The sequence below is a fragment of the Mytilus galloprovincialis genome, chromosome 1 (assembly GCF_965363235.1).
Source record: "Mytilus galloprovincialis chromosome 1, xbMytGall1.hap1.1, whole genome shotgun sequence".
Classification (NCBI taxonomy): domain Eukaryota; kingdom Metazoa; phylum Mollusca; class Bivalvia; order Mytilida; family Mytilidae; genus Mytilus; species Mytilus galloprovincialis.
This window is the reverse complement of record NC_134838.1, coordinates 53,133,038-53,146,009: the sequence shown is the minus strand read 5'-3', so window position 1 is coordinate 53,146,009 and position 12,972 is coordinate 53,133,038. Positions and strand designations below refer to the sequence as shown.

Sequence of the window (12,972 nt, the reverse complement as noted above, 5' to 3'; positions counted from 1 at the left end):
ACATAAGCAAAAAAAAGCAAAAATCTAAACCTATTGATGATAAGCATAGAAACCTAAATGGTTTGACGTATTATCATGTGACTACTATAAAACCAACTTATGGCACAATATGTTAAATATCATGAAATATGAAACATTTGCATAAACTACCAAATTCTATTGTACACTTTCTTAATTCAAAAACCTGAATAAATACAGATATATGAGCAAACATTTATGAAAAAACATACTACAAATATAAGAAAAAGTCTTATGGCCTTAACCAACAGAAAAGCTTTTGCAGCAAATTTGTAATGTAATCTATAGCAATAACAATCAGTAAAAAAATCATCACATGCAAGAAGCAGAATGAAATATTGGTTACAAATACTTTTCTTTATTCATTCATTTATAAGGCATGTATGGAATGAAGAAATTCATAAATAAAGTTTTCAAACTTCAACAAAATAAATTTACACATTGAAAAAAAAAGGCATTATTAGTAAAAAAAAAATCAAAAAATCTTGCAACTTAAATTAACAAATTTTCTTTGTGTTCCTTCTTGTGTCTTTTGCCCCAATCTTTAACTGCAAGAAATAAAAAGGTTATTATTATTCTAATGTCTGAATACATGGTATTGTGACCTATAGTTGCTACCTGCTAAGCTATTTGGTCTTTGATGGAAAGTGGTCTCATACCACATCTTCTTATTTTTATACAATAAACAGTAAGTCATTGTATAAAAACAAATAACTGAGAATAAGGAGATGTTAGTAAGACAGTGACCCAACAAATAAGTTTCAAAATACATATAAAGCTAGACTATATAAGTTTAATCTAGCATTGGAAAAAAAAACCAACTGAATAAAATACTGTTAATTCAGAAATAAGTTTGATATATTTTTGCAATTTTAAAAAAATTTAAAATGAAGAACTTTGATTATGGACTTGCCATGTGATTATGGACTTTCGGAATTGATTTTCCTCTAAGTTCAGTATTTTTGTGATTTTACTTTTGAGAATTGATCTAGTAATTCTATATATCAAAGAAAAAACAATGTATTTAATGAATAATGTGCCTTACAGAAACAGTACATAATGTTTATTTAGATTTTGTACTTGTACTTTTCTGATTGATCAGCTTTATCAGCTGAAGCAAATTTGAGCAAAATGAAATATTTCATATATTGCAAAGCAATTGAAAAATTTGCTTACTAATTCAACCAGATGCTCCGCAGGACACAGCTTTATACGACCGCAGAGTTTGAACCCTGAACAGTTGGGGCAAGTATGGACACAACATTCAAGCTTAATACAGCTCTGAATTTGGATTGTGATTAAATAGTTGTCACAACATATAGGTTTCTGACACAGAATGAATGTGGTCTAAGAACTTAAACTTAAAAACTTAAAATTTTTAAATTGGACATTTACCTATTATGGTCCAATATCCAAAATTCAAATACATGGTTAGATTTAGCATATCAAAGAATTTCAAAGAATATAATTTTTGATGAAATCAAATAAAGTTAAATTTTGGACCCTTTAGACCTCAATGTGGACCAATTTGATAACCGGGCCCAAATATCAACCAGATCTCCGCAGGGGGCAGCTTTATAAGACCGCAGAGTTCGAACCCTGAACATTGGGGCAAGTGTGGACACAATATTCAAGCTTGATACGGCTCTGAATTTGGATTGTGATTAAATAGTTGACACAACACAGGTTTCTGACACATAATGAATGTGGTCTAAGAACTTAAACTTTAAAACTTTAAATTTTAAATCGGACATTACCTATTATGGTCCAATATCCAAAATCTAAATACATGGTTAGATTCAGCATATCAAAGAACCCCAAGAATTCAATTTTTGATGAAATCAAATAAAGTTCAATTTTGGACCCTTTAGACCTAAATGTGGACCAATCTGATAACAGGGCCCAAACATCAAAAATCTAAATACATGGTTAGATTAAGCATATATCAAAGAACCCCATATATACAATTTTTGTTGAAATCAAAAAAAGTTTAATTTTGGACCACAATTTGGACCAACTTGAAAACTGGGCCTATAATCAAAAATTTAAATACAGGTTTAGATTCAGCATATCAAAGAACCCCAAGAATTCAATTTTTGTTGATAAAACAAAGTTTAATTTTGGACCCCAATTTGGACCAACTTGAAAACTGTGCCCAAAACAAAAATTATAAGTACATGTTTAGATTCAGCATATCAAAGAACCCCAAGGATTCAATTTTTGTTGAAATCAAACAAAGTTTAATTTTGGACCCCGATTTGGACAGATTCTATTGTTGCATCATCAAGTACTAAAAAAATATGATGTTTCTTAAATGAAACATTCATTGTAACAAAAGGCTGTCACAACGACAGTAAACCGGATTTATTAACATTAATCTGTGTCCTGCCAATATCACAAGAACCATAATTGATGAATGGTGAAAGTGAAAATTGTCAATATCAAATTTGACCTCCATTTTGTCATCAGTATCAACATATTAAAATTTGAAAAGCTAAAGTTGGATGGTTCATGAGTAAATGCAACAACATGAATGGAAAAGCCATTTTTCGATCTTTCAAGAACCAGGACTCCTGAACGGTAAAAGTCAAAATGAACATTATTGTACTTGACCTCCATTTTGTCATCAGTAACAACATATTAAAATTTGAAAAGCTTTGGATGAACAGTTCATGAGTAGATGCACAGACACGACTGGAAAAGCCATTTTTCAATCTTTCAAGAACCATAACTCCTGAACGGTAAAAGTCAAAATAGTCATTATTGAACTTGACCTCCATTTTGTCATCAGTAACAACACAATAAAATTTGGGAAGTTTTGGTTGAACAGTTCATGTGTGAATGCACAGACACGACAGGAAATACCATTTTTCAATCTTTCAAGAACCATAACTCCTAAACGGTAAAAGTCAAAATTGTCATTATTGAACTTGACCTTCATTTTGTTGTTAGTAACAACAGATTAAAATTTTAAAAGCTTTGGTTGAACGATTCATGAGTAAATGCAAGGACAACATTTGGTTGCTGCCAGACCAACCGCCCTGCCGCCAGCTGTACATCCCCAAATCAATAACCGACATTTCTGTCTCAAAAATCCGGTTAAAAGTAAGATTGCACGATGTGTTGTGAAAATATAGGATAAATACCTTGGCATTCTCTTCCACAGTAATATCTGGCATTAGCAATACCTTCCAACTTGCATCTGTGAAAAGATATAAAGAAATAAAATATCAAAACTACAACTCAGTAAAATCTATTGATAATTTATCAGCTTTTTTTTAATCTTAAACTTCTATTAATTTGATTTCTGATAAATTTAGACACAACTTGAAAAAAAAATACTATTTTTAAAACTTAACTGTGCAATTTAGCAAAAATTATTTTCTTCCATGATACATATATATCACTGACATACAAAAAATCATAGCATTTTTATATTTCAATGTTGTAAGTAATTCATACTTTGTTGTTGAAATCATTAAGTTTAAACTATTTATCTACTATCAATTTGAAAAGAAGAAAAAAAACATTCTCTCTTGATCATATTTCCACATTTGAAAACAAGACAACCACCAAACAAAAACTAACACATATGCCTACTTGTATTTCAAAGTATCTGTAAACAGTCATAAGTGTCAAACAAATCTTAAAAGTCCTTACATGTTGCAGAAGAGATAATTTTTCAAAAAATTACACACCAAAATCATTTTTTTATGCTTTTTAAAATACTTTCTATAAACTTTTCATCTCTTAAATCAACTACTTACTTTTGACATTTCATATATGCTTTAGGAGCAGGTTCAGTGATGTCACAGTTAGCACATTTTCTAATACCATTTTTCTCCGGAGACCCTGCTCTCTGAATTGTTTCGCTATCACCAGCATCCAACGTCACAGATTTCTGATCTTTCTCCATCATTTTTCCATCCTTTGCTGCTTTTTCCTCATTCTTTTCTTCTTTCAATCCCTCACCAGCCTGGACACCCATTTCAGTTCCTTTCTGTTGTTTATATTGCATAAATTTTAAATACCGCTGAAAATCAGATTCTTCTTTCACGACACATTTACTTCTATCTTCCGTCCATGGTTTTGGAGTGATTGTTTTCTCTTTGAATCCTAAAGGTTTCACTCCATCACTGTCTGAATTTGTCTGAGTTACGGCATTTTGTGATATTTTCATACCAACTTTGACTAATCTTTTTATGTTGAACGAATCAATGAGCTGCTCTTCTATAATTTCGTTGATATCAACTGTAGGATCATTGGCCAAACATGGAGGTCTTGCAGCCGTCAGAGATGGTTTTTCCTCCCTCACTGACAGCTGCTCTGGACAATGCAATCTATGGCTCAGTTCTTTCTTCAGCGTTGTTGTTGGTTCTTTTGGCATCTGATTTCTCTTCTTCAACTTAGCTTTCATCAATTCCTTGGCCTTGACCTGACAAGGACACTGGGGTTCCCCTGTCAGTATGATATCAGCTCTCATGCCATCATATTTTTCAAAGACGATTTTCTCCTCTGCTTCTTCAATGATTTGAGCTATAAGGTTAGGTTTTTCACCTGCTGTTTTAGATGTCTGTTTAATAATATTAAATGTTTTTTCAGTCTCTTTCATATTTGATGAAAAAGACTTATCAGTTTCTGCAACTGTCAGATCATTTTTAGTCTGCGTTATACCTGGTTTTGATTTGTATTCATTTTGTGAATCAGTAGATTTAGTATCCTTCTCTTTTATGTTCGATGATGCAACCTGGCCTGTTTTTTGAGATATAAAAAGCTTCCCATTCTCTTTACTTATATTTACTGGTAATGCTTTAGTTTCATTCTTTCTTTGAGTTCCTGAAGAAGGATTATAATTTTTCTTGGTGGCAGTTAAATTATGCTGTTCTATGGTTGACTTTTTGTTTCCCTTCCTGATAATTGCTTTTACTTCTTCATCTTTTTCCTTTTCTGTATCCTTAGGAGGAATGTCATGCTCACATGTTCGACAAAGATGGCGGTGGTCACAAGACTTGACCTTTTTTTTCTCTTTTGGTTTATCGGGAATTATCGGCCCATGTTCAATGACCCCATGACCCATTATGGCTCCTGCCTGGATTAGTTTTTCTCCAATGTTACTATGGCTTCGAAGACTTCCAACACAAACTTTTGCATCATCAGTTAACATATTAATCGCATGTATATTTTCTGCATTATCAAGTGCTTCTAGTATGCGCCTCAACAAATCTGGGTTTTCTTTAACAAATTTTTCATTCAATTCGAAACTGTTTTGAAAAGGCAATTCAGAATCTTTAAGCGGAATTTTTATTTCTATTTCAATCTTCTGCTTCTCTGATTTAGGATCAGTCTTAGGTTTATCCATCTCTAATTTCTTACTTTCATCAGATTTTTTGACAAGTTCATTTTTCATACTAAGATTATCTCCCTTTGCATTAATATCTTTCTTCTTAGGACTTTTGTCCTCCGCATCTTTTATGGCTAGCTTTTCTATGTTTGATTCAATTTCCTTCCTTCGTTTGTCTTTTGAAGCTCTCTTTTCAGCTTCTTCTTTCTCTTTTTCATCCAAGACCATTTTTCGCAGAGCAGCCCGTTCCATTTCTAATTCTTTGATTCTATCACGTCTAATTTCGTACACTACATCACTATCCTCCTTTACCGGAGACTTATTTTTTTTATTTTCTGCTATCCTCTTTTTATTTAAAAAGGACCGTTGGACCTCAATATTTGGCCTATTACCTCCTTTTTCTGAATGGTTTGATGATTGGTTTCTAAAAATAGTAGTCTGAATTTTAATTTCCTCTATTGTCTGTTCAATACTTGCACTTTTGTCAATTTTAATGACTTTTGGTTGAGGAATAGACTGAGCAACTTTCTTCGTGATTACTCTATCAGCGCCGTCTGCTTGTTGCTTAATGACAGCCCGTTTTTCAAAATTGCCAAGAACTTTCTCAACATTTTTTCTCTCATTCTGTAGATCAGCTTCTATTTGCTCGGGTGTTTTAGCTACATATTTTCCATTTTCTTTAATGATGCCATCTTTAGCAAGAATGTGATCAAAATCTCCCGCCAAGGCACCTACGCATATTTCTTTGAGACAGTTGACACAGTTACATTCTGGTAGTTGTTTCTTTTTCCCTGTGTGATCCACACACATGCATGCTTGTGAAGCTTGGCCACAATCTTCACAAAAATCGCCAAGGTTTTCTTCATCAATATCGACATCTACAGCCATCATACCAATGGCTTCTAATTCGTCAACTGAAATTAATAATAATAGAATTAATCAAACATTCATAATGTTTGCACCTGTCCTTAGGTAGCAATCTGATGTTCAGTAGTTGTTGTCTGTTTATGAGGTTCATAAGTGTGTCTCATTGTTCGTTTTTTATATAGATAAGACTGTTGGTTTTTCCATTTGAATGGTTTTACACTAGTATTTTTGGGGCCCTTTATACCTTGCTGGTCAGTGTGAGCCAAGGCTCAGTGTTGAAGGCTGTACCTTGACCTATAATGGTTTACTTTTATAAATTGTTACTTAGATGGAGAGTTGTCTCATTGGCACTCCTATATCTATGGGGGTGTTTGGATATACGCCTGAGGCGGCCTATAGTTACCCATAGGTACCTATGGTTTGATATTTTATACACAAAATATCAAACCATAGGTACCTATGGGTAACCATAGGATGCCTCAGGCGTATATCCAAACACACCCCCAATAACAAAATATGAAAACAAAAAATAATCATAGTGACAGATAATGATAGATGAGCCACTAAGACACCCAAATGAAAAGGATATCTTATGCAAGTTTTAATGTTTTACACATGAGTAAATGCTCTCTTGGAACTGTTCCAAGACCTTGCTGATATCAGACATCTATAAAATCTATGTGAAATACAACATGAAATGGAAGTTTGAACATTGAACAGTGAAGGCTCTTACACTGAACTTTCAATGTGAATAACATTTTAAAGAAACATTACTTCTGCAGAGCTCCAGATAAGAATTCACAAATTGGGTTTTTAACCCACCATTTTCAAATATAATTGGGTGAAATAGTTTTTTAATTGCATGATCAATTCCAATTCACCCCTCATGTTAATATCAAATTGGGTTTTTCACCACCAAGCCCCTTAATGTATTGGGTTTCTCATCAACACAATATTGAATATTTAGGCAATAGCAACCCCAGATTTTTTCCATCTTAAATATGTTTCTTTCTTTGTTTAGCTGTTTTATTTGGTTTAGGGGTAGGGTTATTTGATAGCTGTTTTATTTGGTTTATTCACTGAGGAGCAATTGTAGGTTTAATTTGTGTTCCGTTTCAAACCTTCTGCCAATTTTTTATTTTCTCATATAAACTGTAAAAAAACGGATATGTGTATTCACAGGCACTCGTCTTATACCTTTATATAATAAATTCTGCATGTGTGTGTATTCATCAATTAACAGTAAAATGAAAAAAAAATAGTATATAAACTCTAATTATACTTGAACGGTTTTGTTTTATTCCAATTTTCATAAATCTTGGTTTTGTTGTCTTTTATTAGAACTTTTGGTTTCTGATGCTTTATCATGTCATAATTGATTTGGCTTTTCACTTTTTCCATCTGATTTCGTTTTTGAGGAAACCCTGCCTGTTTTTATTAGCAATGTTCTCGTTAAGGTACGCACACACGCCTGTGTGTTCGATGGACACTTCCTAAAAACACTGGCTGAGTCTTGTTATCATCATAACTTTCCCTCAGCTTTTCAAAAGAAGCAGAAAACATGCTTCTATTCAATATTTTTACCGGACATTCACTTTCGTTTTAATTCAATGTATGTTATGATAAATCCCGAGCAATGCGAAAAAAATATGACTACATGACACACGCTAATTGGATAAACGCCTAGAAGATCGAAATGTTTAAAAAAAAAACACCATGTGTACCCTTTGAGCAACGGAAAACTCTAACAGGGACCCATTTCAGCTACTTGATGCAGGGATCTATTTTTAGAACGAAAGGAAATTTCCAATTATAAATATTATAAAAATAGTTTACGCGATGACTGTAAACAGATAAGGGTAAATAACGCAAATGGTAGCCAATAAAAGGGTTGAGAACTCATGGTTTTGGCATATTATTGGGTTTTCCTTTGAATTAATTGGGTTATTGAACCCTGCAATGGGCAATTGCATTGGGTTTTTTATTATTTGTATTGCGTGATCACGCAAATACGCAGCTTATCTGGAGCTCTGCTTCTGTAAATATAACAGATCAGTGCTGATATTTTTTTTTAACTCAACCAAGATATTGCAGATATTATCTTAAGATATGAACTTCACATGACAATCAGACTAAAAATGTAGATGTGAGAGTGTTTACAATACAATTTTTGAATAAATTAAAATATCCATATTAAATATATTTTTATCAAAACATTTTTTTTTACTTCTCAGAGACATTGCCGACATAAACCTTTAAAATAAATTTCAGAAACATCTTGCAAGAACTGTATATTTGAGAGCACTTACAATGCAATTATATATAAAATGTGCAACTGTGGATTCATTTAGTTTTATGGGCATCTACTTTTATTGGATTAAGGAAAACTTGCATTTTGTGGCTATTTAATTTCATTGTTTTGCTGATTTCTAAAATTGAAAATTTATATAAATTTGTAATTCGTTGAACATTTGAATTTGTGTTTCATCTTTACCCAAGAAAATAAGGTATCCAAAGAATAACAATGAATCCACAGTAGTAGATTGCTAAGGGACATAAATCACCCAAAAAATTCAAAATATCCTACCTCTATCACCATCAGACATAATAAATAATTCAAACGTATCTGGATTTTGTTTCATCTGTTTATACATAGGTCCTTCATCTATCTTTTTCTGTAATAGAATTTATCAGATATTGCAATTCATCTTTATATTATAAACATAAAATGTTACATAAAAAAGATAATAACAAAATCAATGAAATTCAAACAGTACATTTAATAATAATTAAATCTTTAACATATGATTTAATCTTTTGTGAATTATTGATATTGGTAAAAAGATACTTAAAATTCTTTTAATTCCAAAAAAAATATCCATATTTAAAAACAATATTTCAACCATCTCAATCACCTATACAACTTAAATATATATAAATTAATTATGTCTTTAATGTTAAACTTTTTTTTGGTTATGTTTCTGTATAGCATAATTATGGACATGTTTTTTTTAGAATATTCTATATACATTCAATAATCTCAATATATACAGGATTGTTCTCTTGAAATCATCTGGTTCATTAGTGCTGAAATTGTTACCTCTTTTTTGTGTGTTGGAAGTTGATGATGTAAAATTTGCCTAATCATTAAAAAAAAAAACCAATTGAGGTTAATTCACTATTAAATATATTGTATCTGAAATAATTGACAATACAATAACTGTCATCCAACAATAAATATTACTCACTGGTGGTCTAGCTTTAAGAACTGTCATTTGTTTTTGTATTTTTAATTCAAGTTGACGTCTCCTGTTAAAAAAAAGTAAGCTAAATAAAAGATGCATTTTGATTCAATTAAAAAAGTTATAAAATCCACATTTTGTCATTTTTCTTGGTATACCTTTTCACAAGCTTTCAAATCAAGTAAACAACGAAAGCAATTTTAATTTCATTTAGATTGTTCAGATGGTGCACTCTTGTTTTTTTTTTGTTTTCTTTTAACTTTTTCTAAGCAAAACTTAAAATAGGAGTGTACCATCTGAACAGTCCCACCTGCTTTAGTGATTGTGTCTGAATTAAATGCTGAAAGTCTTTGAAAAGATAAATGAAAATGAGGTCCAACCATTCTTTACATCAAATATTAAGAATGACCCATCATTAAAATAATAATCAGAAAATTCATGAAAAAGAATTCATATGCTTTTTATTCATGCAGTGACAAAACCATAGAATGAGGCCAAGGATAGCAGACATCTGCCAGATATATATTTCAGACCATAAGGAATCATATACAACATATAGATTATCCAGCTCTTCTACTGTCTTGAATATGAAACTTTATACACGTTTCAACACTGCCTCTACTTCTAGGTATGCGTTGGTGACATTCTGTTGTTTTTTTCTATGGTCGGGTTGTTGTCTCTTTGGCACATTCCCCATTTCCATTCTCAATTTTATCCATGTTTCCTGTTCTTAGATATTCTTTAGAGGAATCAACCAAACAAAAACTTACCTTCAACTAATTTTTATGCTTTAAGTATGGGCTTTAACTTTAAGTTTATTATCTGGCAAACATTACATTTTTTTTACTATTATTAAGGGAAATAACTCTTGTCAGACAGAAAATATCAAATTCTTGTGTGATTTTTAAAAAGTCACAAAGTATACTTTTTTTACTACTTACTTTTGAGGAGAACAATCATCAGGAATCTCATCAACTCTCTGAAAAAGACAAAACAAGTCTTTCTTTGTTGTGGAAATATTTTTAATAACTTATAAAAAAAAATTGTTGGTGGAATATTAATACCCTCTATAGTAAATATGGCCAACTGGAATCAGTTTAATAGTTTGTTAATCAACATTGGATATATTGCAGCTAGAACATAAACAAATAATCAAATTTTCAACAAATCTTCTAAGAGATTTAACCTATAATAGGTTGTAAACAAAAAGAGAAAACTGATTGTATGGTCCACTTATGTAATAGTAATACCATCTTGATATAACCTCATTGTCTTGAGATTATTCAAATATATATGTTTGATGTAAAATGAATGAAGACATTACTCTGCTATCCTTACAAAATTTTAATAAAACATGTATATACTAACCAGGATGAACCACATAAACCACAAACCTAATTTACAAAGAAAAGCCTGATCCACGGACATTTTATTATCAAAGTTAATTTTTATGAACATATCTACCAAGATTTACAATTCCCAAAATTGCGGCAATCATACACTTCACCCTTTACTACCTCAATGGAAGCAGTACCTCCCTCGGAGCGAAGCCAGTTGAATTGGTACGGAATGGCCAATGGGGTGTAGTCCTATTTGGAAATGAACTGACATTTTATAAACCACTATGAGGACCTCTACACAGACGTGCAAGAATAGCAGCTAACCACATCGTTAATAACTTTATTGACTAACTTTCACTTTTAACTATACTAGATTCTTATTTTAATTTCACTTTCACTTTCTATTTATATATGAACCTCAATCACAGTGACTACGGAACATACCAGTCAAGATAAACATTTGTTTTTATTACTATTTTTAACTTTTATTCTTGCTACATTATGAACACTATTTTACATTTTCACTTTCACTTTTATTCTTTTACGTCATAATTAATACAACCGCATTATATACACTTTATGAACATGTAAACTCTGTAATATTGTCCTGATGATGCCGCATTAGCGGCGAAACATGTCGACTCAATAAAACTATCACCTTGCGGTAACCCAGATGTTGTTGTCTCTACATATTATATTATGTATATACTATGTTAAAAACTTACATTTACTATAGATCCAACGTTTAATAAAAGTTCTTTCAATTCAGCCCTGCCTTTTGATGCTGTTGCCTGCAATTTATGAATTATCAAAAATATAAACTTCAAATTTCTTGGAGTAAAAACAAACTAAATACACACTCATTTTTAAATCACATTTCCACAAAAACACATTTTTTACTCAAAACACAAAATTTGGTACATTGTATTAGCAAAAATAAACTGATCCACATTAATTTTGGTTTGCTTTCGTCTTTTGAATTTTAAGTTGCCGTCTTATTGATGTTTAATTTAATCTCTGACTTTTTATCATTTTATGAAAACAAAATTTGAGTACATCAAATCATCCTTTTCTCTGTTAGAATGGAATTTGGCATTAAAAATCCTTTTTCTCCCCTTTTTACAACACTCTTTGCAGTTGTATTTTTTGTATCATATATTTTAAATGTTTTCAATTTTCTCTCTTTTGATTAAATATAAAGAAATGCAATTTTCAGATAATACAGCTAAAAAGTCATGTTTTTTTTTATAATGTTCTTGTCCTTTCACATACCTTTAATATGGATTTAGCTTTTGATGGCTGCCAGGTCATCATTACTTTTTTAGGTTTAGCAATGCATTCTTCTGGAGGCTGGAATAGATAACAAAGCAAATTTTAATCAAAATGTAAAAATATTGAACAATTATATGTATGATCTTTAAATAATTTTCACAAGATGTGACACACAATGAACGTCTTAATTATCATTAATTGAGTTCTGTGTCTGGCATTTATTAATCAATACTTGAAGCAATGTGGCTGAAAAATATAAGTTGCATAATTTCTTTGATAGTAAATTTTTCATGTCAAAGTTGTTTGATATGCAACTCGTCTATTTTAAATTCAGAATTTTCTTTGTGAAAGCTTAAGGATAAAACAATCTAGAAATCCTATGTTAAAATAGTCAAATTTTTGATTCTGTGTGCAATATGTCTTTAACTATGTGTCTATGCTGTTGAACATAAGTACCAGTACATGTAGTAATATGCGAGAATGACAAAAATACAATATTTCAATGGAAATTTAAATGCATTAACATACTGATTGCATAGTGGCTTTTTCTTCATCAGTTAATCTCTCTTCAAATCTAAATCCTCTAATAATACATATAGTTATTCCCTCAAATTCAGTAGATTCATCGGGCAGGATACAGGCCACAATATCGTCATCTTCCATGTTCCACCCAGGACAAGGGCGACACTTACGTTGAATTACATAAAATAACACTGAAAAAGCAAAAGAAATAACATTTTACATAAAATAACACTGCAAAAGCAAAAGAACTAACATTGAAGTACCTAAAATAACACTGCAAAAGCAAAAGAAATAACATTGAATTTCATAAATAACACTGCAAAACCAAAAGAAGAAAAGCTGAACTATATAAAATTACATGACAAAAGTC

The 12,972-nt window shown here is 31.2% G+C and overlaps 1 protein-coding gene across 3 annotated transcripts in view; it reads right to left on the bottom strand.

The window, feature by feature from the left end:
- Nucleotides 1-356: 356 nt before the first annotated feature.
- Nucleotides 357-12,972, bottom strand: part of LOC143078178 (uncharacterized) — a 39,827-nt gene continuing 27,211 nt past the window's right edge. For all 3 annotated transcript variants that reach the window (XM_076253128.1, XM_076253131.1, XM_076253125.1), the window contains exons 9-17: nt 12,609-12,793; nt 12,081-12,158; nt 11,534-11,599; nt 10,410-10,447; nt 9,475-9,535; nt 8,814-8,901; nt 3,786-6,273; nt 3,165-3,220; nt 357-566 (exon numbers count right to left, since the gene is read on the bottom strand). In XM_076253128.1, the coding sequence (XP_076109243.1) occupies nt 511-566; nt 3,165-3,220; nt 3,786-6,273; nt 8,814-8,901; nt 9,475-9,535; nt 10,410-10,447; nt 11,534-11,599; nt 12,081-12,158; nt 12,609-12,793 (3,116 nt within the window). In that variant the 3' untranslated portion in view covers nt 357-510. The remainder of the gene's footprint in view (nt 567-3,164; nt 3,221-3,785; nt 6,274-8,813; nt 8,902-9,474; nt 9,536-10,409; nt 10,448-11,533; nt 11,600-12,080; nt 12,159-12,608; nt 12,794-12,972) is intronic.